This window comes from Cuculus canorus, chromosome Z (genome assembly GCF_017976375.1).
Source record: "Cuculus canorus isolate bCucCan1 chromosome Z, bCucCan1.pri, whole genome shotgun sequence".
NCBI lineage: Eukaryota > Metazoa > Chordata > Aves > Cuculiformes > Cuculidae > Cuculus > Cuculus canorus.
In genome coordinates this window covers 54305948-54333554 of record NC_071441.1, presented here as the reverse complement: position 1 = coordinate 54333554, position 27607 = coordinate 54305948, and the positions used below count along the sequence as shown (strand labels likewise).

Here is a 27607-nt window from a genome sequence, read left to right as displayed (position 1 = left end):
TGGTATGTGAAGTTGAGGAGATGATGCTCTGCTGTGAAGGAGAGTGCCACAAAGTGGTTTCATTTATGGAAAAGTAAATTACTGATGAGGTCTGTGCTGGAGGGCTTACATCAAGATTAATAACTTCTACTCTGATCAGTACATGTTGTGTATTGATGCCCGGCTCTAGCCTGCCCTTATTTCTGTGCTTGCTTCTAAGATGTATGATTCATGAAATTCACTTCTATAAACATCCCAGCTCAGTGAGAGGCCTTCTGATGAGAGAAAATAAATGAATTAACCTTCAAAGAAAGGAAGCTTGCTATAAAACCAACTGATAAGTCTGCAGATCTTAAGCTTTTTCTTTGGGAGTTGTAGTGAATCAGCTTTTGTCTTCAGGAGAAAATCCTGGCTTCTCCCTCTGATATATTTGGAAAAGAGGGGAAGAGCATGACTTTCATCAGTTGCCTGCTTTAACCAAGCAAAACAAACACATGAAAATCCTGGGGATTCTTCAAGTACTCTGACCATTGAGGCTGGACAGTCAACCTGAAGCTTGGCTTGAAATGGGAGCCAGCAATAATATGCATTACATTATTGCCTGCAGACTATACATTATCACGGTCTCCGTTTCTCTTCCTGGTACTGTAGAACTAGTTCCTCTTCATTGGCTGGCCTAAGCCCCGGGGTTTGCCTGCATAATATCGCTAAGTTGTTCAGACTATACTCCAGCTATAAAAACATTGCGTATGGCTTTTAATACACACAGCTGAATCTGCCCATCTTTGGTGTTGGTGGCATTTGTTTATCAACTGGACAAGTTTTCTCTCTTAATAGTCTTGTTTCCAGTGTTTTGGCTGGGAAACTGAGGTGCATTCAGACATTATAATAAAGACACTGTAAGAGCGTAACAAGACGCATCCTTCTGCTAAATATGGAACCTGTTGTGTTTCCAAAAATAGCAGTTAATTTTAGACACTGCATGGATTAAATACATTTTATTTGCTTCACCATTATTTTTTTCTGCTTTTTTAGAGGAAGTTTCTGTGCAAGGGTCAAATCCTTTTCTCTTTGGTGCTTTGAAGGAGTCAGGATGTTTCAGCTACATTGGCTGACATGCTGGAAGTCAAAATCAGAGCACAAGTCCTTTCTCTATGTCCTCTTGAAAGGCCTCTGTCAGTTTTGAGGTTGAATCCACGAAAGAGCTCAGAAGAACCTGAGCTCTATTGTATGATTTTTCCTCAAGTGCTTGGCGGTGCCAGAGGAAGTTCCGAGAACTTCTCACTGTTCTTCTTTCAGAAATCAACACCTTTCTTCACATGCCTTTTTCTGTGTTTCCTGCTCCATTGCCCAGCATTTCCACAGGCTAAATGCGGAACAACGTGATTTCCTATCCGAGTTCTCACTACAAAAGTAAAACCCACGTTAACAGGTGAAGTAGGACCAGTGCTGTTTTCACATACGATAAAATGAATTTCCGCATTGCTGTGAGCATAAAAAAGTAGGAGATTATTAAGCAGTAATTCCAGAACATGCATCCACAATATCAATAGTTTGGTAGCCATCTCTTTGTTTCCCAGGAGACTGGTGTTGAGCAAACTTAACACTAATCATGTGATGTGGAGAGGTGACGTGCACAATAAACTGTCATGCCCGCACATTCCAAGTGGTTGAGGTTACTTCATACAACAGTAGGTCCTGGTTAGTTGTCTCTGTGCTGTGTGATCACCGTATCCCTGAAGTGCTAAATCTGCTATGCATGAGGGGTACCCACCCACAGTCCACTTCAGGTAAGAATTGCAGGAAAGATTATGCAAACTTTCTCCTCAAATAATTTAAGTCTGTAAATCAGACTGATGCCACTCAGCAGAAGAATTGTTTTGAGCACTCCCCAAACACAACAGAAAACAAAACGTACTCATATTTTTTTTTTTTTGTAAAGTGGTTTTGGAAGATTGCAGGAAAATTTGTAAGTATTTCTGGATTTATATAGCAAGCAAGACCTTTTTTTAAAATCTTGCTTTGTTTTTCCCATTTAATTCCACCAAACATTATGCATATTAAGTGTACACTCAATCATACAGGATTTTAATTTTCTTTTGAACTGGACACGCAAATTGTAGTGTCATACCTGCTAGAGTAAATGAATGCTACTTGGAGTCTGACTTTTGCACTTTAATTTTTTTTAAAAAATAAGAATCCTGGAATCATACAAAACCACTCTTTAACTAGAGCAATAGAAAGCTGCCATGTTTTAACATCTTTGTACGCATTGTCACTAGCATTCCTGATAAAAAAAGTATTTATTTGGCGTATGACGGAACGTCAAAAAGGACATTTTGCTGATTGCTGTGGCACTTCTTTTTCTTTCTTTGTGAATTTATCATCACAGATCCTTTAATATAACAAACAGGTGGCAAAGAACGTGAATTTGGACTTAGCTTATTTGAGTGTTCTGGTTAGATGCATTTTTCCTTACATATATGAGGGTTTTTTATAATTTATTTTTTCTGGTAACACACCCTTTGATAAAGATGGCATCTATATGACAGCAGCTGACTTTAAGAGATGAACCAAATAAATAGATGTGAGGTCAGTTGGATAGATTCAATGCAAAGAATGATATCTTTTAAAAGTGTAGGGTTATCAACATTGCATATACAAGCATAACCCGAGGAAAATTTTTTTGGAGGTACTGATACAAATCAGTTGATGGAAAAATTACTTTCCTGTTAATATGGCACTGTTGACAGATTTTTCTGTGCATTCAATAAATTTCTCCCAAAAGGAATATTGTGGGATTGTTTGACATTATTTAGTTTTTAATCTGTCGTATTTGTTTCTAGAAACCATTATAATGGATTGTTTTTCTTACTTTTCTTATTTTGTTGCCTAACCTGCCCAATATCTTCTATTTAACTGTAGTCTTTTTAATAGCTAATTTCAGTATACACCGTTGACTGTTGTGTGACAGGACAAGTGAATAGTCCTCAGAACAAAGGGAACAGGTCTTTCTTTACTTCATTGTTTTATGCTGTTGGAACAGGACAGTGGGATGACTCCATCCATCGTTGTGTATTGTCCATGACAGATCTGTCCCTTGATGAAGAAAAAGCTGTCTTCTGTGCAAGTGTTTAACAGAAAAGTGATCTGAAAAGCTGAATGAAGCATTTTGGTACTTCTAAGAATGAACAATTCTTTGCTTTCCTTATCTGACCCTCCCCAGTAGACATGCTCTGTCCCCTTACCTCTAAGGTAGAAACTCCTTACTGCATGTATAAAACAACTCACACTTTGGAATTTATATTACACCTGTAATAGTAAACCAGTCTGTACCTAAGACAAAAAAGAAAATTGGCACATTGCCTCCTTTCACACTTGCACTCCTTTTGAGACCCAACACAAGCCTAATATTGACATGAATGAAACTGCTTGAGGTCATGTCATTTTTGTCTGCCCATTGCTAAGTTGTCTTGAGAAAACTGCAGAGGTGAGATAGATAGCATGTCCAGTATGAATAAGGAGTGCTTTCTGGCAGCAGTGACTGTTGTGTACTGGCCTGCTGCAGCTGAGGAAGATCATTACTGTCTTATAACAAATATTTTGAATTTGCACTGCATTCTACAGCTGAATATGCTGATTTTAGTTCTGATAAGTTCCATATGAAGTCTGAGCAAAAAGTATGAAGGGGTCAGTTTACTGTTTCATTCACAGGATCTGAGCATCAGAGCCTTGATTTTGTTTGTAGTGTCTAGGTGAATGAGGCAGCTGAGGAATGGTGATTTAGATTGGAAATACAGTACTAAATATGCTGTTTGCTTTGTTTCTGTTTCCAACGGGATGGCTATTATTTATAAATTGTTATTCCACGGAAGCTTAAAAATATACAGTTCTAGACTACTTCAGCTTTCACACTGAAAGGGCTTTGTGCATGAAACATGTCGGGTGCATTCCCTCTCTTTTGTTTCCCCATGGGGTGAGAGGAAGACTGGTGGAAACATGACATTAGAAGCTGCTGTGGAGCAGCCAGTGAGAATATTTGCCTTTTTTCTCTCAAGTGAGATTCCAGTGCTGACTAAAAAGGTCAGGTAAGAGGCTTGCAGATATAAAAGACTTGTTTTACTGAGAAAATAAGTCCTGTTGCACTAGATGTAGTTAATGCAGTTAATTTGTGAAGTCTGCTCGAACAGAAGTCACAGCGGAGCTTCAAAGCTGCTGTTACTTCTGCCTAGAGACTGCGGAAGGGACTCAATCTGCAACCACAGTGTACTTAATTGCATAAAGTTTTCATATAAATACTCATGCTTTGTGGTATGTTTATTTTTGTATTCAAATCTGGGACATTTGATTTTCTGATTACCTGATTTTTTTTTTAAGCAAAAAAAACTTCTGGAAGAGGGGAACTAAGCTGACTTAATGGTGGAATGTGATCCTCAGTGTTTGTCATCTTTGTTTTCTTATTCTAGATGACGTGGTTCATGTCTCAGTCCCTGAGAAGCTCACCTTTGAGGAAGCAAAAGAGCTGTGTCGGAAAAGAGATGGCGTTCTTGCTTCTGTTGGTAACATGTATGTTGCCTGGAGAAATGGCTTTGACCAATGTGACTACGGCTGGCTGGCAGATGGCAGTGTTCGTTACCCAGCCTCGGTGGCAAGGCCCCAGTGTGGTGGAGGTTTACTTGGGGTGAGAACCCTGTATCGCTATGAGAACCAAACAGGCTTTCCTTACCCAGATAGCAAGTTTGATGCCTACTGCTATGAACGTAAGCTTTTTTTTTTAGTTATCATTTTCAGTATACTAACCCTGAAAAATGTTTCTTTAATATGTGTTTTGTTTTGATTCTTGCAGTGTGAATGAGTTTGTTGTTTTTTTTTTAAAAAAAGAAGTTTTATCACTATTACTTTACAAAAAAGAGAGAAAAGCCAAACTGAAACAAATGTTTTAAAGTAATACTGGCAAAGATAGGCAGTTTTAAGGCCAGGTTTCAGCCTGAGCACTGTTTTTACACAGAGTGATGCACCATGTCCACAGTCACAATGACACTGTGGATGCCATGTTTTTGGTGGCTGAGTGATCCCTGGTATCTTTCTGTCTTGTCAATGAACATTAGAACAGAAGAAACTACTTGACCAGGTGAATGACTGTCACCTGACTTTATAATCTGTATCCAATCGTGGCAATAAGAGAGGCTGTTTACAGACTGCATACAAGCCTGGCCATTTTCAGGTCGCTAAGATGCTGGTGATTTGGGGGCTACATCTTGATGCCAGGCATTTTGTCCCATCATGTTTTTTGGCTTCTAAACCAGTTTGAAGCTCTCCTGTCCTGTCCTCTCTCAGTGTTTCATGTGGTAGTCATCTAGTAATGTGGATGGTTTGAATTGCCTTTCTTACTGCAGATTGTTTCTCTCTTGGTATTTTCAGACATGCATCAAGCATTGGCACATTCACCTGGTAGAATTCGTCAATCTAAACCAGATCTCCACCACACCTGACAGTTTTCCTTTGGCTTTGGAGTTAAATATTCTTCTGTAATCTCTTTCATCTTCAGTGCCAGCAGGATGGCTTTGCTATTATTATAGTGCAGCCTATCCTCACCTAGGTTCCTTTTATCCCAAAACCTTTGCCAGCTTCTTGTGTACGACATCCTTTTAACTCTGCATCAGTTCCAGATCCCTGCCTGTCTCCAAGGCCTTACTGGAATGGAGGTCCTCATCTCATTTGGCCTAGCTTTCTCCAGAACATCCATCTTGCATTTCTCTCTGTCATTAGTGATGACTTATTGCTCTTCCCCTACACCACTTGAAATCTATCCATGCATCTCATGATGTGCAACAGGTAAGTTTCTGTGTAGCCCTTTCAAATACCACAGACTGTGGTCTGCTAAGAGAGAATTCCATCATGTTACTTCTATCCTTTAAGGTCTCCTCCATCACAGGAATATTCTTTGTGCAAGAGGACACTGATACTAATGATATTTGTAGGTACATCACATCTAATTAGTAGTAGAAGGGCTTATAGCCACATATTGTACATCAGGGTGCTTCTTCCCAGCTGAATATCATGCTTCCCTGAGACGTGCAGCCTTCTCAGCAGTATAGGGAGGTTGGACTGCTCAATGGTTTTCCTACGGGCCTCTGTGTTCAAGGAAGTTCCTGTGGCTGCGAATAGTACAATTGACATTAATGTGCAAAGGCTACTTGTGTTGAGTTAGAAGTTCAGAACCTGATCTGTAATTCTGAATAGCTAGGCTTTTTGGACACAGTCCTGTGACTGTAAGTCAGAACTGCTTGATATGTGCAGCCTGTACTGTCTTCATTTTTATGGATGACGAACCAATTGCAGCTGCAGATCTTTCCTACGCAGGCATTGAAGGCTCATTTATGAACAAAACTGACTGCTTCAGAACAAATCCCAGCATCTGGTGTAATGTTACAGTCTGCATGTTCTCAGACATTCTTCTCTGCCATATTTTAAAATGGATTTCTTTTTTCCTTTATTGCTTGTGGGCAATATATTCCAAATCTTTGCATGTGGAAGGCAGCTTAATGGACTTCAAGAGAACTGCAGATGGGAATAAGGACTACTTAAGTTCAGGAGTGTCTGCTCTAATTTGCAGAGCAGAGTTTTGTCATATCATTACCCTGTTCCTCCCCAAAATAGTTTAGAATAGGTTTTAATTGTCGAGGGTAGAATTTACTTTAATGCAATGAAATTATTGGTCCTTCTGAAAGACCAAAATATGAGTTGGACATTTTTCCTCTAATCTGGTAATTAGTTAGGACAAATTCCAACTTTCTGTTTGTGTAAATTTCACCCCTTTCAAACATGTACTTTTTCAGTATTCTTTCTGGGTTTTAGTTAACAAATTCTAGTGATGTACCATTTGTTCTGAAAACATCCTTGATAAGTACTGGGTTGCTGCCTTTTGTATAACTGCTTTTTTTTTGCCAACTCTTGCCCTTGATACATGGAGAAAAAATATTTCATCAGTTTGCAACCCAGGAAGTAGACAATCTACGGCTATCAACCCTCCTACAAGAAAAGAAAGGACTAGACAGAATCAACACAATTTGGTAGACAGTGTGCTGCTCTCTAGCACTTTTAATTGCAATCAACATTACATCAGAATTAATTAAAAGCTACCAGCTACATTTGTCAGGTCTTGCCAGATATGTGTGATTTTGTGTAGAGAAATGCAGGAGTGTAATGCTGAACCATACACCCTCCTTCAGGGCGCCTGTGTGCCACATATTTTAGAAGTTACTGAAAGCTCTCTCTCTCCCCTCAGAAGGGAATTGGGATCTCACCAGCTGTAACTCTTCATCACTTTTGCTAAAAGATTTATGCAAGTAGTGAGTAATGAGACTTGCTGCTTACCATCTTGGTTTTTCACACCTCAAGCAGCTGCCTGAAGAAATTGCTGTAGGGTGAGTCACTCTGTCCTGTTGGAGCCTTGGACTAAGTCACTTTTGGGGGGCAGAAGAAGGGAGGGAAAATAAAAAATACAATATAGCAGGAGCCTTGAATTTAAGTTTTTTTTTTAAAATCATCCTTTGTCTGAAAGTTTCTTGTAAAACTTCCTATTATCTCTCTGTCAAAGTTTCAGTGCAGTAGTCCATTGTATGAAATCCATTACTCCCAAGATCTGACTGCTTTTAGCTCGATATGAAAGTTTTAAGTAGTGATTCCCACCGTGCCAGGCAACAAAACTGTCCTCCCCTAGACCTTGACTGCTTCCACGTAATTCCAATCCAGTTCGTATAGCTCTTACTGTTGTTTTTATGTGTCTCACATTACATTCTTATGGTTCTCTCCTTGCCTGAACACCCAGTCATACCAACAAAAGTTTTCTGTTGCTGAAAAAGAAGAGAAAGGAATGTTGTTACATGCCTTTATGAGATCTTAGTCAACTAAAGGGAAAAACAGAGTCCCTCTGTGAAAATGGCAGGATGAAGCCAACTACCCAGGTAGCACAAGCACTGAAAGTCTGCAGCACAGAAGTTCATGTGATGATCTTAGTTTTTTTTTACAGCATCCTCTTAAAATTTCCTCTGCCTCCTGTTTGAAAGCGAGTAAAGTTCCCATTGACTCAGTGCTGAGGGCAATGGCCACGTGCTGTGTGCCTTTAGTCTGAAACGAAATGGCAGTGATGAAGGACCTACATCTACCACTTCTACTCATGCTGAGTCATACTGTACTCCTTGAGTAAGGTCATTAAAATCAATGCCTACTAGCCATGGGAAAGATGAGCCCAGTGCTCAAATTTACACACACTCTGAAACAACCAATTTGTGGCAAAGCAGGCATCTGTTTAAGTCATCCTGAAGACAAATGGTCTATTTAAGGAAGGGGATATCTCTTTTTTCAGCACTGCTTAGAGTCTTTATTCCAATACGGTGTTTATACATCTTTCTGTGGAAAATCTCAAAATATTAATTTTAAATTGCAGTTAAAAAAAACCCTTTAATCTAGATTTTGAACATTTTCAGAAAAAGAAAAGGAATCATATTTATTAAATACAGGAAAAATGGTAACCCACACAGTAAATTCAACTTAAAAATTATATGCACTAGTTTCAATAAAATGGCCAACCTGTACAACACTTAACAGTAGAGTTAAGTTCAGGATTTTAACTCAAGCAGTGTTCTGGTTACAAAATTATATTGAATGAAATGTCTTGACTTTATGAAAATAAAAAAGGTTCAGACTAATAATACATGATTTAAAATCTAAAAATCTCATTAAAAAAATAAAAACCTTCTTCACTTTGATCACAAGAGTATTTCACTCTGCAGAAACCACATGCCTCTGAGTTTCTGAAACATTATCCACGTGTTTCATTCCATCCCTCCAAGACTTTCACCAGACTTTTTAGTTCTTGGTTGTTTTTTTTTTTTTTTTCCTGAGAGGTACTTAATCATGTATCTGATGGCTCTTGAAAAAGTTTCAGATTAGAAATATGATTAAGTACTTAAAGCTCCTGGGAGGCCACCATGAGAGGGAAAGTTTTTCTTCTGTTAAGTTATAGGGCAACATGTTAACATATTTGCAGTTAAAAAAAAGGTAGAACAATTGTTGCTAAATACTTATGTTTAGGTGTAAGAAAATACAACACTGTATTAAAAAAAATTTTTTTAATGGGTACCTATTTAATAGTTAGTTCTTGCATAAAGCTATATGCAGTTTATTTAATTCCATCCCTCAGCCTCTCACTCTCACCAAATCTAATTCACTTTGTTTGTAGGAGTCTTGCCACAAACTTCAACAGACTTTGGATGGGGTATTTCATACTACAGCATCTGTAGAATAAATTGCACTCCTGAAATGCACTAATAAAAATGTATACATATTTTGTCTTACATACCCGCAACAAATCTGAACTTGATGAACTTCATACACAGAGATGGCTGAAGTTTTGAAAAGTAAATCTGTGTTTTGCTGAGAAACACCAATTTATTAAAACTAAGTTCTTTCATAGACCTGTATTGATTTTGGCAAATCTTTCTGTAAAACTTTTTGTGCTTGACTCAAAACGCATGTTGACAATTTTGCTCTGAATTCAACCATTTTGTCTCAGATTTGCTCTTTAATTTTTACTTTATTTCATGCACCTTCATTGCTTCTCTTTGGTTATGCCACTTTGGTTTGGCATTATGATTTCTTATTATCTGGAGACTGGAGAATTCCACTTCTTAGAAAGTTTACTATATGTATTTAGCATGAATGGGGTCCATGTTTTTTTGATTATTTCAATGCAGCCTCATCAAAAGTGTATCCAAGTCAACTGCTGCTTGTGCCCAAGGACCTCTTTCTTTGATGCTTCATCTGTCAAAAACTCAAAACCAGAGCACATTTTCATAGAAGAAATGTATGAAGCAGCAACATTCATAGTATGTAGCAGGACAGACCTTTGTACGATGAAAGTGGAAAATAATTGTCTCTGTGCACACCTTTACCCTGCCTATCCCAAAACCTATCCAACCAAAGCCTCTGTTTCTTGTCATTTCAAGTAAGAGTGTTTTGCTAGGACAAGGGTGTTTGATAGTATAATGTGTCTTGCAAGTAATGTTCTATGGAGGACTTCAGAGCAGGGAAAGATAAAAAAGCCCCTTCTATGGGAGGTCCTACAGCATAAGCCACCCTGATCGCAGGCTAAGGCTCATAAAACAACTATGCTCCCCTTGCCTGGCAGCAGAAAAATTAAGATTTTTAGGCATAGCTCAAAAGCTGCCAGGAGAAATATTGTCTTCCCTTAGTTTGGTAAACTTTGAATAACTAGGCTGTTCTCTCCTTCTCCACAGCAACCATCAGTAGCTACATGTCCCAGCTATTTCATAACTGAGGGAATTAATTCCAGCCTGATGTCAGGGACTGTATTAAAGGAGATCTGCAGATTTTTGATCAGTTTGGGAATAATCACAGAATGCTGAAGGCCTGAGGCATGGTAACACCCAGGGAACAAAATTGTCAATCTGAACAAAAATGAAGTTTATTTTAGAAGAAACATAACAGAGCGCTGAACATAATAAAGCCAGTATTCTCCATTTTTTCACAGTCCAGTATCAGAATGTGTAATATGCTTTTGCGTAGGTAAGCATCTCAAGGCCATGGCACTGACCACAGTGTATACAAGGCTGTTGGCTCTACTCATGCCTCTTTTCCCTTCTGTGAAAGCAAAGCTATGCAAAGGGCTTAAGCTGCCTCACCAAGACAGCTACCATGAGATAACAATTCTCTAGTTTTTATTGTTTTGCTAAGAATGTAGATTTCTGTGCCTGTCTCAGATATGCGGTTTAGCAAGTCCTACATAGCTACAAAGATCTTCAATTTCTTGTACCAGGTGGAGTAGTAATAAATCTCTGAAACTCTCTGCTAGGTTTATAGCAACAGGCAAACATCTCAGGCTGCTGTGCGCACTAATAGCTTGCAGCATGTTTCATACCTCACTGTGTTTCAGTCACACGGCAAAGGAATTTTGAGAAAGTCAGACAATGCTGAAAACGGCAAAAACATCTCAATCCACTTCAGCAATCTACAATGCTGTAGACCTCACTAGTACCTCACCCTGAGGAGGAGGTGGTGGTTGGGTGCAGCTTGACCTTTTAAATGCTGTGTGTGTGAACAGAGAATCTGATTTATCATTCTAACAGATGTATGGGGAGCAAACGTTTGGAGCCTCAGGAGGTGGAGGTTCAGGAGGTGATGCTTCTTTTGCCAAAACAAGTGAACTTGCATTTATCCAAGCAATTCAAAACTAGGCTCCTTAAGATTAGTTCCTAAGTGCAAACATTGCAGACAGAGAGAAAGGAAAGCAATAAGACTCAGTTGAAGGTATTTCCCTTTCACTCCCTTGGATCATTGAATGTGTCAGGTAGCAAGGATGAGATTAGGAGCAAGAAGGTGAAGAAGTAAAAAATCCATCCCTTTACGTGTTCAGATACAGGAAAGATGAATTGATTTTGCTCTTTGGTCACTGCTGTGGGAACTGGATACCACTCATGGGACATACAGGTAATTCATCTCCTTTCACTGTAAGTGGGGAGAGAGAAGAAGCAAGAATTTTACTGTTGATTCCTGACCTGAGTGACAGTCTTGGCTCTCTTTGTTCTTCAATTGTTTTTTGCAGTGAGGAAGCAAATTCTGTTACTTTTATTTGATGCTGGGATACAGATTTCATTTGGAAGAGCTGACTGAAAAGGCTCCCTGATTTTTTGTCCTCTTTGACAGTTTTATTATAAACAAAGTGAAAAGATAAACGTTCTTACGTGGATATGCTGACAGTTTATAATTTGTTCACAAAACTACACTTGCATATGGGTTAACCAGGAGATAACATATCCTTTCTCCCTCTAACTGTCTGACTTCAGAAGTAATGACAAAACAAGTGGTTTCACCTAAGAGTGTTGTGTTCACAGAGCTAAAAGAGCTGCTGCCTCTGCTGTTTCATTAGCTGCAAGCAAAGAACCTTGGGCAATGGTGTGAAGAGGTTGCATGACCTTTCGTTATGTTTTTAAGTTTTTTAAGATAGACCAGTAGTTTTTAAATTTCTGTTTTTTAAGAATCCTGTTCAGTTTATCTGATATTGTACGTATCTTGTAAGTGGGATTGGATACCACATTTAGATTTTTAAATTATTTTCCTCATTACATTGAGTCATGTTTTGATGCCAAAATACAGAGTAGGTAAGTAGAAGTGTATGCCTGGAGTTATAGAGAAACTCCTAAAATTGCAGAATCACGTGTTGACTCTAACTTGTGCTGCCACGTCTAATAAGCAATAAGCAAAACTGCACATCCTCTGTCCACCCTTCTGCTTCTGAAATGAGTGAATAAGTGGGTGCTGAGACGGTGTAATAATGAGCTTTTCTTGGCTCAGTCTGTAACACAGAGCACTAGGTTCTTTTTTTTTTTTTTTTTTTTAATCTCTTCTTAGACTTCCTCAGTTTGGAAGGTTCTGCCAGTAATCTAAACTTCAACTGTCATAACTGTTGGAGTTAGGGGAGCATTGAAGACTCTTCTCTCTGCCAGGATTGGTAGCAAGGAAGGGACAGACACATGGAACAAACATAATGACGAAGCAAAAAAAATAACATTTAAAGATATGTAAAAATTAAGGAAATCAACCTCTCTGCATAGATATTGTGCTCTAAATTGTCTCAACATTACTGATATTTTGAAATAATTTATTTTGGCTGCTATTCACAAAAAGAATTCATTATTTCCAGATTTTGTTCTGACTTAAACCAGTTTTTTGTTGTTTTGGCAGTTAGAATGACTCAAACCAATTTCTTTTTCTATGTATAAGGTCCACGTTCTTCCACTCTAAACTGTCTAAAATTGTTTAGTGTGATTTACTTGAAAAAATATTAAATTTTAGTATTGGTTCAGTATTTTCAATCCTTACTTAAAAAATTGTGGGAGGAGGAAGAAAATGCTGTGCAGTGAAAGCATAAAATAAAAAATCATAGAGAAAGATAATTAGTATCTCTGCAAAGCTGCATACTGCCTCCAAAATTAACTCCATGCAGGTTGTTCAATATAAAAAGAATTTATTAGGAAATAATAAGATAGTCTTTGATATGAACAGCTGTTGGTGGAAAATTTACTACCTTGCTGCTAATATGTTCATGAATTTTATAAGGAAAATCTGCCTCATATCTTGAATCAGAAGAAGGACAAAGGGGGTAGCATATTGAATGCATGATGCATGGACTACAGTAATGCAAAACATCTGGGTGGACTGGACGACAGTTCAAACTGATGTTCAGACTATTAAGAAAACAACCTTCTCTTTGTTTTTTTTTAAAAAAAAAAATTAATAGATTTTTCCTTGAGGAAATATCTTCTTTTGATCCATTCAAATAAGTCTGCAAACCTGAATGACATGTATGAAAAATCTAATATATCATATTTATAAAAAAGCAGTTTCAGAGGCCCTGTGGTCAATTTCAACCAGCACATCTCTTTGTACACTGGTAACCCCCTGTCAGTAACCACAGAAGAAAATTTGTCTGTTTATTGATAAACTCAAAAAATACATGATTTTCTTACTCAGGTGTTTGAATTTAATATTTATTAATTCACTTGGTAATATAAGCAAATAAAATACCCATGGTGTTTTTTTCAGGTTTACTTCATAAACATCTACCTATTTTATCAAGGAATTAGCAGATAATGAGTTATGAACAAGAAATAACTGCATCTCAGGCATAAATATGTGAACTTTCAGATTTGGAACACTTTTTGGAAATTATGAAGCTAGATAAATGGTTATGAGTAAGTGTACAAAATTTCCCAGCAGTGATGAAGATACTTTTCCACAGATTTTAATATATATACTCATGCCCTCATTTCAGTTTAGCTTTCTTAAAAGGTATTACGTTCTCATATTCTTTCTAACAGTGATCTTAATAGTCATTTAAAATATGGCAATTGAGGTCTGAATGAGTACTTGATGTTGGCTGCAAAACAAATACAATCTACATTAAGGAAACTTACTATATGGTTAGAAGGGAGAATATAAGACTACGCTGTCTTCTTCCCATTTTGCCATTAAAAAAAGCGCTATTAAAGCACATTAATGGATTCTTTGGTAGAAATTAAAAAGTTACCAATTACCACTTGGGAGGATAGTGTTAACTTACTTGTGTGCACTCTTCAATCCCTAGTTGTGAAATAAAACTCTGTGGTTTAAATCATCCTTACACAAGCAGAGAGGGAAAAAAATTTGTTAGAGTTTCTTGATTCTTGATTGTGAGAACACTGTATCACCCTTGAATCACATAAGCATTGAAAGGAGGGATAAATATCCATTTTAGATTGTAGAACCCTCTGCTCTGTGGGATTTCAAGAACTTTACTCCTTCTTGCTCAACTGAGTGTTTTAACCTACAAAAAAACCCCCAGTATATAAGTAGCTAAGCCTTCTTTGTAAAACCACAGAAAGATTTAACATATGGGAGGTAAAAGAATCCTCTTTTTCTGCTGGCAAAGAACATGACCACTTCTAAATATAGCGATGCCATATTTTCTTACCCTCAGAATTTCCTTTTCACTTTTGCTTCTCATTCAAGAAAGCTGAAATATCAGCTCTTTTTCCTCATTTTCCTACTACCTCTTCTTCCAGAAATTCTAAACAGCCATCACATGTCCAGCCTGTCTACTTAAGGGTAAATTAAATATGTCTCTTGCAAAGGTGACATTTTCAAGGCTTGGTGTTTGAAACTAAACAAATATTTGTATGACCCAAACCTTCACATGTGAAATTCATATCTACATATAACAAAGAGGTACCTAATTAGACATGAGTGTGTGAAAAGAACTGATCTGTGCATACATACCGCACGTGCTTGAGTATAAACTGTCATTGCAGATATATGTGACTAAGTTGAGTCTTTCTAAACTTTTCAGTTATTTTCTTCCTGTTCTTTGCTCATACCATTAGATCCAGCAAGTTCTGTGTCAATCAGAGACTGCACCATCATCTAGAACATCTTCTTTCCCCAATGCTAAGCACTAAAAATCCAGTCTCAGAACTCATTTTTCCACTGATAACTGGTATTCATACCTTACATTGAGCAAAGTTTCGTGATGTCTTTTATTAGCTGACAGCTACAATATTGAGCCTTTGGCTTCAATATTTTCTTGTAAAATACTGTAATTGTTTTGATTTCTGCTTGTTAGGGAAATAGACTTCTTTGCTTTATTACAAGTTCAGCAATGTTTTCTTTTGCAAGAAGCTACATGTAGTTCTGTCTGTCTGCTAAGCAGTCCTCATATATGCAACATATTTAATGCATTCATCATATGGTGTGTGACTTAAGGGACCATATTTTGCTCCTTATTTGCATCCATACAAGGGTTTTAACACTAAGTCACTTAGCAATCTATAGCACTGATTTAAGACATTCACTTCTTCCACCTGTCTGCTCCCATTGCCCTTCTGAGGATTACCAGTCTGGAAGAACTGGCAGAAGGGAAGATGTTTCCACTCTGGGCTTCTCCTGAGTAAAACATGTTTTCTGAGCAAAAAGTCACCTTTTTCAGGAGTTTAAAATCTGATTCCTGACTTTACAGTGTCACGGTTGTTGGCACGTATTTCCTCCTCAGATAGGGTAGAAATCTGAGACTGAAGGAGTGGACAAGGCATAAGGCAGCAAGATTCTTTAAAACATCCAAATTTTGTTCACTGGTTAAAACTTTCTTTGTGTCTCTTGTGAATCTAGGCTAGCTACTGTCTTACTCCTCCTATCATTCAGGGGGTTTAGCACTCTGTCTTTGCATGTTCAGCTCTCCCATACAAGCACCTTTGTGTGTGAAGGGGTTTCAGATGTGTATCTTTGAAGTGTTTTCCAAAGATCAGCATCATTATAGAATTAAGTTTACGTTCTTATGGTTTACTGTTCTCGCCTTTCCCCATAATAAATTACTCTCAGTATAATTTTAACGTAGGGCAACAGCTCTTGTGGCGTTGTGTGATGGCATGTTTGTTCCTGTTGCTTAAGCATGCTCTTACTCCAGTGAGGGTTACTTTTTGTGATTTGCAATTTTGTGCCAAAAATAAACTAAAGTAATATTTAATTCCTTTTACATATTTGAGCTCTATGCTACTGTAAGCTTTGAAGAAAACCCACAGGTTTGCATTAGCAATCATTCATGACATCGTGAAATAAACTTTTATATTCCCTGATTGGTACTTAGCTATCTGATGGGTATTTGTATAATATGAGAACTTCCAGGGGTAATACTATAAACAATAAATATGAAGAATACTGCTGCTCTTCTAATTTCTGCGGACTTTAGGTTAGACGTTCTGCAGCTTTATAATGTGTTATTTTATGTCATTCAAAGCTCTGTTGTATGCTAAACAATTATCCAAAGCCTTGAAACTTTATACTTATTTCTCAGTGTAGCATTTAGGCTTTGTGGGTAGCATTCAAATTAATTTAAAGTAACATTTGTTTACGTTCTCACTGAATGATTCCTTAACATATTTTTTTCTTTTTTAAGGTAAAAAAATTGTGTCAGAGCCTACAACTGTTAAGATGATTACATCTGTGAAAACTGACAGCGTGAAATTGTCATCTGATAAAGTTACTCTTAAACCTCGTGTTTTTGAAACTTCGATTACTGAAGTATCTGCCATCAAAACAGAGGTCCCTCCTTTGGAGGAAACAACCGTAGAGACTGAAGAAGATATAGAAACAACTACTGATGTGGCTGAGGAAAAAAGGGAAATGGAGGTCCTTATGGAGAACATCAAGTTAACCACCCTTCTACCTCAGACTGTCACATACGGTGAAATAAGCACTTACGATACACTGGGAAGGACTGAATATGATGTTTCACCTAGGTTAACAGAGAGCACATCTGCAGCTTTGGAATTGGAGCACACTTACTCTGAAGCAGAATTGCCCGAGGAACAAGGTAGGTCTGAAAGCACTGAGGATGCTTTCTTGACCTCTATAGTTTTTCAGGATAGCGCATCTGTAGCTAAGAGTACCGCTGGTTCATGGGAAGATACTGAAACAGGAGATACTCAGAAACATGATGCTGATAATCAGACCGAACAAATAGAAGTAGGTCCTATGATGACAGCTACAGATAGCTCGTTACCAGCTTCTCAGAGAGAGTCTCCCAGGACAGGTACTTCAGTTTCACTTAAAGAGAATATGTATCTTGGTGCCCACACAACAAAAGAACCCATAAAAAAGTCAATGGAGGCAAAATCTGACAAGAAATTTACAACCGTTGTAATCCCTAAAGCCTTGTTCACTGATCAGTATGATCTCACTGCAGAGGGGGAGGGCAGAGAGAGCATGTACACCATTATGCCTGATAGAGTTTCTGGCATGGCTACTGGTAGCATCCCAGAATCAGGTGTGCCTGCTGCATCAGAGACACTCTTAGACAAACATGTTGTAACCAGTGGAAAATTTTCTACAGTGGATGAATCAATTCCATTTGTTAAATTTAGTTCTGCCATAGTGTTTGATAATGAGGCATCAGCAGAAGGAAGTAGAGAGGATCTGAGAGACGTGCAGCCTACCATGTCATCTGGAATACCTATATCCTTTTCAGTATTAACTGTTAATCAAACAGGATCTGTTGCCACCACTCTCTCAGGAAGTGCTGTTTCCCCACAAAACACTGAAGAAGGCACTGCATCTGTTATCTACTCATCTCGGCAAATGGAAGGATCAGCCATTGTAGAGAGGCAGGAAAACCCAAAGGAGCCAGAAACAAGAACAATGGGTGACAAGATCCCTCATGCCACAACTGTTGTTCCTACTTATGTTACAGCAGAATCTGAGGGGCGTTCTGCAAGTCATGAGAAATTCACACAGACCCCTCCAGCTCCTGCCACGTGGCTGATGACAGATAGAGATCAGCAGTATATGACAGAACAGGCCTCTCATACTAATAGAATATATGTGCTAGATACAGAAGGTGGTGTCTCTGGAATGGAGCCTACATCATCTACAGGGCAAATTACAGAATACACAAACCATCAAGGGTCTCTGATTTCAGCAGTTACAGGTGAAACTGAGACAAGCACGGAGACAGTGGAAATGAAAAGTGATGAAGAAGCTGTATCAGCTGATTTTAATCAGAGTGAAGACAGTACAGGTTTCTCCCACACAGGCATCTCTTCAAATTTGGAAATGATTACAATTTCTAAAATATCAGTGGATGAAAGTAGTGCAACAGTAAAGTCTTTTAGCTCCTCAAGCGTTACTGTATTACCAACTGCTATGCACACAGTTGTGGAAGTAACTGAACATGAAGGAGATGCAAAATCAGGGTATGTTTTGAAAACATCCATTCCCACCCCAGAAGCTGAACAAAGAGGGGCTACTGAGACAACAGTAGTGACACCTGCTGAAGAGGCCTCTACTGAAATGGAGGTCTCAGAATACACAGTGACAGAGGAAGGCCAGACAAGCATTGCAACATCAGGTGAGCAGGAGTTAGTAGCAACATTTACAGACAGGAAAAGAACATCAACAGCTGGTTTTGGAAGGACAAAGGAATCTATTATATTGACAGATGTAACAAAGGTAGATACTACAGTTCCACAGAAAGTACATGATGCTTCCCTAGTTGCAGTTACTACAGAGGGTGAGGTCACTAGAGATATGCCAGTTACTGATCAGACTCCTTTTGATGGTGTCTTTCATACAGAAGCAACAGAAACAACTGCAAAATATAGTGAGGTGTTCACAGAGGAACTCTCCACGGAAGATCAAGATAAGGAACCAGGTACTGCTACAGAGTCTACTTTATCTGTAACGTCTGTCCAAATACATGAACAAAAGACAGCACCAGGATCTGAACCACCTCAAACACCTGTTCAGGAAAAACAGGATGAGAGAGGTTCAGCTTACGATGGGACATATACAGCAACAGAATTATCAGCGCCTACAGTGAAGCTCACAGATTATGGAAGAGTTCTGGGATCTCACGGAACTAGCACTAGGACATTACATCTCACAGTGACTCCCAAAGCTGAATCTGCTACTGATCAAGAACAGAAGATCACTGAGGTGATGCCTGTAACAGTGGGTACCCTAGCTGAAACATACCAAAGCAGAGAAGTCCCTACCAGGAAAGAAGACAGTCATGTAGTAACCCAGGAGTCTGTGTTGCCCCCTCATGTGGTGCCAACGGGTCATTCTTCTGTGGAAACCATTACACATCTGACTTTGGGAGCTTCTCCAAACCAAATTTTAGAAGGTTCAGGAATATCAGAAGAATCTGAAGAAACCACACCAGCTATGTTTTCAGCAAATGAAACAGATGAGACAACATTTCTCAGCAATGCAACAACACCTTCCATTAAGGCTATAGGCAAAATTCAGCCCACATCAACATCCAAACATTTTATTACTCAAAAGTCACCACATATCATTCCTGAGGAAGAAGAGGAGGTAACAAGCAATGACATCATCATAATTGATGAATCTGTTTCTCCCAGCAAAGCCACTGCTGCTGATGATCTAACAGGAAAGATGTTAGAACCAGAAATTGATAAAGAATATTTCACAGCATCAACTGCTACTGCAGTTGTACAACCTACTGCACCAGGCAAAGTGAAGGAGGCCACAGAGGCTTTACAACCTCAAAAGGTGTCTCCTTCTACTTCGCACCCCGATAGTGGAAATGACATAAGATTGTATGTTGTTCAAATCACAGGCAATGATACAGGTAAGATTTTGCCTTTTAGACCTGCAGTCCATCAGAATGGACAGTTTATCATAACAATCTGGAGTACTTTAGAATGTACTGGAGGTTTCTTGGATCACTGAAGGATGCAAAATACAAGTTTTATCTAGACGGCCACTTACTAAATATTGGTAGGTCTATTTTTCTACCCATAAAAAAAATCAGAAATGCATTATTCATATGATTCGGAGTAAGATTCATTTCTGTGTAAGAACGAGTATGAAATTTGTATTTCCGCTTAACAATCATGATGGCTGTGCTCCAGTATTCTTATTTAATGTTGTCAAGTCACTGATTTAACTTCACCTATCTGTGAAATAAGCGTTTTAATTCACAGCTTCTATTCCATGCATTACTAGTCCTAAACAAAGCACTAGATTATTTTAACATTCCATTAGTTTGTAGCAATTAACAATGCCATGTACCGTGTAGTCAGCTAAAAAAATATATCAAGACTCTCTACTGTGTCCACAACTGGATCTTCTGTGGTTTGGTTAAGGAGTTTTCATGTTTTTGTAACACATAAAATTTTTTTTTAAATCCATTTTAAAAAATCTGTCACGCTAATTTACATATTTTGTAGTTTAGTTTTGTATTTTAGCTGATGGCACTGTACATGTGTATCTAGCTTCAATTCCATGGGTATCCAGAACAGAAACTCCTTAAGTAGCCATGAACTGTTGAATTTTATAATGACTATGTCTCCGTAATGCAATAGCTGAAGGCTATGCAATTTTACATTAAAGAAGCCTGTCAACTGACTGTTATTTAAAATGTCTTGGTAAGAGCTTATTTTTTAAAATGAAATGTAAAAGATCTGGCAAGAAGGATAAAACTCAGTGTATGTATTACGTTCTATGTTACATTCTGTTTAATTATTTTATAGCTATTTTTTTATTATTTTATTTTTTGAAAGAATGCAGGAAAATTTATTTTATGTCTTACATACTTTATATATAATGTCTTTGAATGGACATAACTGTTTTCTCATTGGTTGTCAGCCATAACATCCATATCTTTGAAGAACTTATCCAACAGAATTAATAATTTATGGAAGGCTCTTGGTTGATTTTGTCAGGTTTGTGCTTGGTAGAATTCCATTCAAAAATCAGAAGGCAGAAGTAGTTTCCTTGAGTTGTGCGGTATCATTATTGGACTTTTCATGCAGTGAATTTTGTAACCTTATTCACTTTATGCTTATTATTCTACTTGATATTTAAAAGATATAAAACTGGGCAAGTAGTATCAGTGGTAGCCTAACCTATTTCAGAAAATAATATTTTATCATTTAAACACTACTGTTTCTGTGGTATATTATTATTTTGTCTGGAGCTTTAAGTGTTGCTAGTGTCTTGGAAGTCTCAATTAAATGAAACAAGTCCGGTAAGTCAGAACAGAATTTTTTTTTCTGACATCTAGAGTTAAGCTACATGTTAAATATTTTTGTGCCTGTGGAAATTTACTTAATTCAGCTTAATAATTAGTACTTGGACTGTGTAGTAATGAACTAGTTTTCTCTGTTACATTGTTGGGTTATACTACAGTTTATTGCATACAGGAGAGCGGGTTGTGCTGTGCAGCTGTATATTCCAGGAGAACAGAAGGAATTAGGATGGTTTGGGAGGGTGTGGAAACTTGGTGTTTGTTGGTGCAAAAATTATGTATTTCAAGAATTCTCTGCATATTCATCAAGGAGAGTCTTATACTTTTTCTTTAGAATGGTGTGGTTACTATCATCAAATTAGAAATTAGTTCAGGCTGGATTAGCTAAAAGGCAATGGATCAATGCATAGCTGCTCTTCATAGCTACTCTTGCTTTCACTTGGGTGATCAGCTCCTTAGAACAGATTTTCTTCAGGACTTGCCTTCTGCATCTTCACAAACTTCCTAAGCTGTGCATGCGTTTTCCAGATACAAATTTTAATTTGGGGGGGGGTGTGTGTGCTTGTAAGCAGATTTAAAGCTATACATCCCTAAAATTCTGCCTTTAGGCATGATTTAGTCTGTCAGCACAGAAAAAAATATTTTTTCTTAAAATCTTATGACGTTGTCCATATGGCAGTACTTATATTCTCATTAAACATAAAGGGATTTATCATGTGTCAAGTGCAAGGTCAAAAAGGAGTTTTCATTATTGTTCTGTTTTCAGATTCTGACAGTGGAAATTCCGTTATATTATTCCTCATATATTCTTCATATAATCCACAGAGAAAAGGCAGCCTATACCTACTTGCCACAAGTTAAGTTAGAGCTGCCAAAGATTTATTCTGTCTGAGGATTCAGATTGGTGTTTCCTTTCTCCAGAAATGAAAGAATGTATCTGAAAAATACTATCAAGCCCAGTTTTGCTTTATTGTTCCTCAGTCCATAAATTTCCTTTGTGCTGAAGAAAATGTACATAGGAGGTGCTGAAGAGGAATGAATTTGGGAATTATTACTAACACATGCCTTTTTCTAAGATGTAGTTCAACTTCTAATTCTATGATTCCGTAAATTGATTTGCTGTCATACAGGAACTACATAAACTTTACCTTTGGCTTTTTATTCTCAGTTAAATGGGAACATGAAATATTTTTCATCGTTACATGTGTTTTATAAAACAAAGGTTTTTCCTCCATTGCATTGCCATGTTTTCAAGATAGCATAGCTTAGCATTCTTAAATAAATGAAGTAATCATTGAAGATTATAAGCAAAGGCTCTCATGATTTGAATTTCAAAAGTTCATAAGTGCCTTTTAAGAACAACTTGTTTACTGAACTCCTTCAAAGAATAGCTGTTTCAAATAGGAATAATAATGTGGGGTTTGCTGTTTAAAAGGTAATTTATATAAATGAATAAATTTTTCCTTTTGTGCATGCACAAGTGTTGGAAATATTTATGTGATTTATTTTTTTGTATATATATATTTCTTCAATTCCTTTTTATTCAGCTTTTGCCAGAAGCAATGGTTTAATAGTAAGGCAGTGAAGCAGGCTCAGCGGAAATACAGTACCAGGCTTTGTTTCCTGTCAGCTGTATCATTTCATTACAGTATAAACTTGCTATTTTACTAACACAGATGGATATTATTCTCTGCAGCTCCATTTAACATCTGTAGCATAGGCATAACAATATTGAAGTGCTCCGTAAAGGTACCATTAGTCTTTGTTAGTTATGAGCAATATTTTATGCTCCGTGTGGAAGAGAAGGATCGTGCCAAACAAATGGAGTTTTGAGTGATGCAGACATTTTTAGCAGTTCCCAGCAGGCACGACAGAGAGTATCCCTTGCAGCACAGGAGTGCCTTTTCAATTGGTGGGTGTTCTACCTCCCAGTGAAGTATGGCAAGAGCAGCCCATTGCTGCTCTGGGTCTGGTGACTTCATCTCTGGCCATGTGTTGACAGAGGGAGAAGCAGGAGGATTTTTTATGCCTTTCTTCTCAATCTCAAACCCTTGCTAAACTGGCACCATCTTCACTGAAGCACTTTGAAGACTTCGGGTGGAATGTGCTGTTGATGTAGGGAATGTATTATGGATGTATGGAATGTGGAGGATATTCTTCATGTTTGCAGTAGACATGTGAAAGACGTTGACTATCGACTGTGTTAAATTCAATTAAATACTGTAGCAAGGATCTTAGGCTGTCTTAGACACACACTCCCCTCCTTAATATGAAGTAGTATAATATGTAACTGAAAGTTGATATTATTTCTTTTTTTAATAAGCCCATAAATTTATTAGAGCAGAAAAATCTCCTAGAGGACTTCTTTTCTTAGAGGTAAATTGTTATACTCCTAGCTTGCTTTTAAAATGCGTGCAATCCATTAAAAAATTCATAAATGAAGTTTCAGTTCGATAAAATAGTTTACCCATGGAAACAGAAGTAATTTAGGGGGCTGGTGGAAGGTCAATTTCATAAGCTTAAACTCTTGCAAATGTGCTCTAGTCCTGATGAGAAAGAACATACTGATGAATTAATTAAGCTGCTTAGTTGTATAAGAATACAGCAGTTTTCTTTTAGAAAATGCATTGTACTAACATTCCATATACTTCCATGTGAGCAAGTGTGAGGCAGGTGCAGAAATTAATGAGAGATGTAAGGCATGCTTTTTCTGACAGCCTATGGTACATGGGCAGATCTAGGGCAGGTGTTCCAATTAATGAGGAAAATATATTTGTGCATGAGGAAACATCCTTTTTTGTGCTACAAAAAGAACCATGCATGTGTTTCATAATGGAAGGAGCTTGAGACTTCATTCACTTGAGTTGAATATACTCCCTTGGGATGGTGACTGTGTTGTGAAAGTGAGAAAACAAAATAGCCCCGTACTGCGGTGCATTATCACATTAGCAGCTTTCCATTGCATTAGATAGGACAGAGGAGTTGTCTTTCATTTCAGAGATGCAGATCTTGCCACCTCAGTGCCCTTTTGTGTTTTCATAGCTTCTACATTTTGTAGTAGTGAGGGCTGATGCTGTTGCTGGAAGGTAAAGAATTAGCAGCTTTTGAAAAAAACCCAAAACCTAAAGGAACGTTTCAGCTCATAAAGCTTTTATGAGCTGAAAAAATGCTTGTGGGGGTGTTGTTTAACAGTAGTTGAGAGGATGCTGGAAACATAACTCCTCTCTGCATCAGGAGTAATTTGCACACCTGCATTTTTTGGAGACATTTAAAAGTCTTTACTTAGTGAATATGTTTCAAAGTGCGTATTGGATCCTGGGAGTCAACTCCAGCTCTGTCTGGTTTCTTGTCCCCTCCAGCTTTGAATAGAATGAAATTGCAGGAACTTGTGCTTTGTAGATGTGGAATTTTGCAGAAAGAGGTTACTAACCTTTGTGTTTTAACATGTAATTCTCTGACATGCATACTTCTGTCTTAGCATTGTAAGAGGTCACGTGAAATTTGAACAAAATGCAGTATGGTAATGAGTCATAGTCATAAACCTTAACAGAGAAGGCAGAATAGTCTTTTCATGTACATTTTAGGCCTTGCCTTAAAATTTATTTAATCCTGTTGTCTTCACCGCTCCTTCTGCAGGGCTGTCCCAGATTGTCATGGCTCCCTTTAAATCTATCTAGCCTGAATTGCTTCTTGCTCAGTTTATTCCCCTGTTTATTCTTGCCAGCATTGTCTTTAACTTGAATAGGTCTTTTTTATTCCTGATAATTATCCCTTAGCACTTCTATTTCTCTGTTCAGTTATAGAGAATAACCATATCCCCTTTCAGTCTTCATTTGGCTGAGGGGAATGTGTGCGTGGGAGAGTGGAAATGCACTGGGAGCATGCTGTGAGGAAAGACACTGAGTCTGTTCCAGAGGCTATGGATGTCAGGGTGGTTCTAGTTGCAGATCAGATAATGGCGTGAAGGGACAGAAGCAGTATGCCTTGCAACACCATTTCCAGGCAGCACTTCATTTGCAACAGAGGCAGCTTAAAAGCATGCAGGCCTGTATCTGCCTGCACCTGTACCCACATTGTTCTCTTTTAAGTTATTTTTTTTTATGCCCACTGGCAAGTATCTATATGGACGCTGTTTTTAGTAGTATACACACATGTACTACGTGCAAGTTTAGGTGTACCTTTCGAAAATTATGTGTATTGATTATTATATTAGAAAGACTTCTACTGAAGGTGAGAAGACATTTTCTTTTATATGCTGAGACCACCATTTGTTTTTCCTCAAATGAAAAATATATGCTAATGAAATCCATTGTTTATTCACACGACCTATTTCAAATCCAAGGTAATTGTAAAGGAAAGATGGTGTCTTGCCTTTACTACCTTCTGCTGCTTTATCCAGTGACTGATAACACACGTAAGTGGATATGTAAGAAGAGTTCCAAATTCACTTAAACAGTGCAGTGAGCAAAATGCCATTTAAGCTGCAGGTACATTTCAACTTGTATGTGTTTGGACACGGAGTTCTGTGGCTACAATTTATTGTATCACTAGACTGACAAGAATTCATTTCTGGTGGGATATTGAAGCAGTAGTAAAAGTGGCCTTATGTGGGCTGAGCCAACTTCACATCTTATTAAATGCAAAATCTCTGATTTATTTAATGGAGCACTGGGTTTGTCTCCTTATTAACTGTAGTGTTCCAGCTGACATTAAGACTACGCCAGTTGTTGCTACTCATCAGCCTTGGAGAAGGACCACATTCCCTGCTGCTGTAAGTGTGATGCAGTCAATGGACATGGTCTTATTTCGTGTTAGAATTAGGAATGCAGTACTTCCAGTTGCTGCTTTGTCTTGAGTCCTGGGCTTGTATGTTTAGCTAAGAAAGAAAAACACATTTCTAAATAAACAGGTTTGTCAATGTCTTATAGCTACTCAAACCAGTTTCATGCACTGAATGACAAAACCCTCTTTGTTATTCATAAAACCTGGCATAGAGACAGCCAGATTCTCGTTATGTTAGAAGTGCCTGAAGTCTAAATGCTAAGAAACATAGCCAGATTCTGATATTGTCTTCCTTGATGTAATTAAACTATAGTAATTCCAATGAGGTGACTGAGACAGCTATTGTTATGTGGATATGGGGAAGGCAGGTATCAGAAAGTCTTCATAACATCTACAGCTTTTGGTTAATTTTTTAACTAGGTGATTTTTTTCTTCAGAATAAATTTGTGGTGTCACGTATTTATCCTTAACAGATAGACCTGTTGCTTAATTAAACCTGCTGTAATCTTACGATATTAGAATAATCATGTTTTACTGGTGCTGGAAGGGCTTTATAAATAGGTTTCACACAATTACATGTAAATCATATTTAAAATGCAGCAGCAATGATGTCCTGTATGAAAGCAAGCCCTAATAAATGAGCAATTGTAATGAATTCAAGCTTTTTTTACACTGCTCCTTTTTTCGAAAACAAAAGAAGAGAAAAAAGTATCCCCATATTCAGCAGAGGTGAAACTTGATACTTAAAAAGTTTCACAAGAAGCTAAGACTCTGAATTGGTAAGTAGTTTTTAGGTCACTGTTGCTGGCTCTTCCTGAAGTCTTATTATAGAACAATAATCTCTTTTTTTTTTCACATTCCTTTATAGACTTCCATAGATACAAGAAACAGTGCCCTCACATTAAATACTGTTCAGAGGATGCCTACACATTCTCTGCTGTTTTCACATTGTTTCCAAGGAAACGTCTCAGATCTAGACATAGGGATTACACATTTCTAGCTTTCTTATAGCTCTTTGTTTATTCATAAGAGAAATGAAGGAATTTTATTCATAGATACAATGTAGTTTTTCGTACTTCCCTTGTGAAGGAGAAGAATGCTTTTAGTTTTGTTTATGTGTGGAGAAAGTCTTAAGAAATCCTATCGCAGAAAAGATAAGCTGTCTTTTCAATGGAAACAGTCTGAATTTTTTTGAGGAAAGTAATTTTCTGTACCAAAGTTTTCTAAATGTATCCAGATTGTGACAAATCTTAGTGCCTGTGATATGCATATCATTTTTTTTGCCTATTTCAGAAAATATAATCTATACCATTTTACTTTACATTAAATGATTCATTGTATACAGTGAAAATCTGAGTACATACAGGATGTGATCCCAGAAATGTAATTAAAGATTTATGTGGTTCAAATGCTAAAGATCTTAGTGGAAAGTCATTGCTTTAAAACAGATCACTGATGATTGATCTGATAGCACTTTAAAAATACTTGTTGGATATTATTTCAGGATATGTAGTTTTCAGTGGTCTTTTTTTTTTTGCAGTTGTTCTTTACATATTTTAGATTTAATGATCGAATTAATCCATTGGGAAAGTCAAGCTGAAGTTAATCTATCTTTTTCTATGAAGAAATTCACAATTTTAAAAAAACACTGTTCATTGAATTATGTTAGACTTTTCTGACAGTTCCATATAACTATATTAGCCTAAATGAGTAAAACTCAGCATAAAATGGTATCAAAAG

At 37.5% G+C, this 27607-nt stretch overlaps 1 protein-coding gene across 7 annotated transcripts in view; it reads left to right on the top strand.

Annotated features, from left to right (window-relative positions):
* The window catches only part of VCAN (versican), a 109869-nt gene that overhangs the window by 32900 nt on the left and 49362 nt on the right, over window positions 1–27607 (top strand). For 3 of the 7 annotated variants that reach the window (XM_054054411.1, XM_054054412.1, XM_054054413.1), the window contains exons 6-7: window positions 4446–4739; window positions 16487–19684. In XM_054054411.1, the coding sequence (XP_053910386.1) occupies window positions 4446–4739; window positions 16487–19684 (3492 nt within the window). The remainder of the gene's footprint in view (window positions 1–4445; window positions 4740–16486; window positions 19685–27607) is intronic. The other 4 variants (XM_054054414.1, XM_054054415.1, XM_054054416.1 and 1 more) reach the window with 2 other exon arrangements.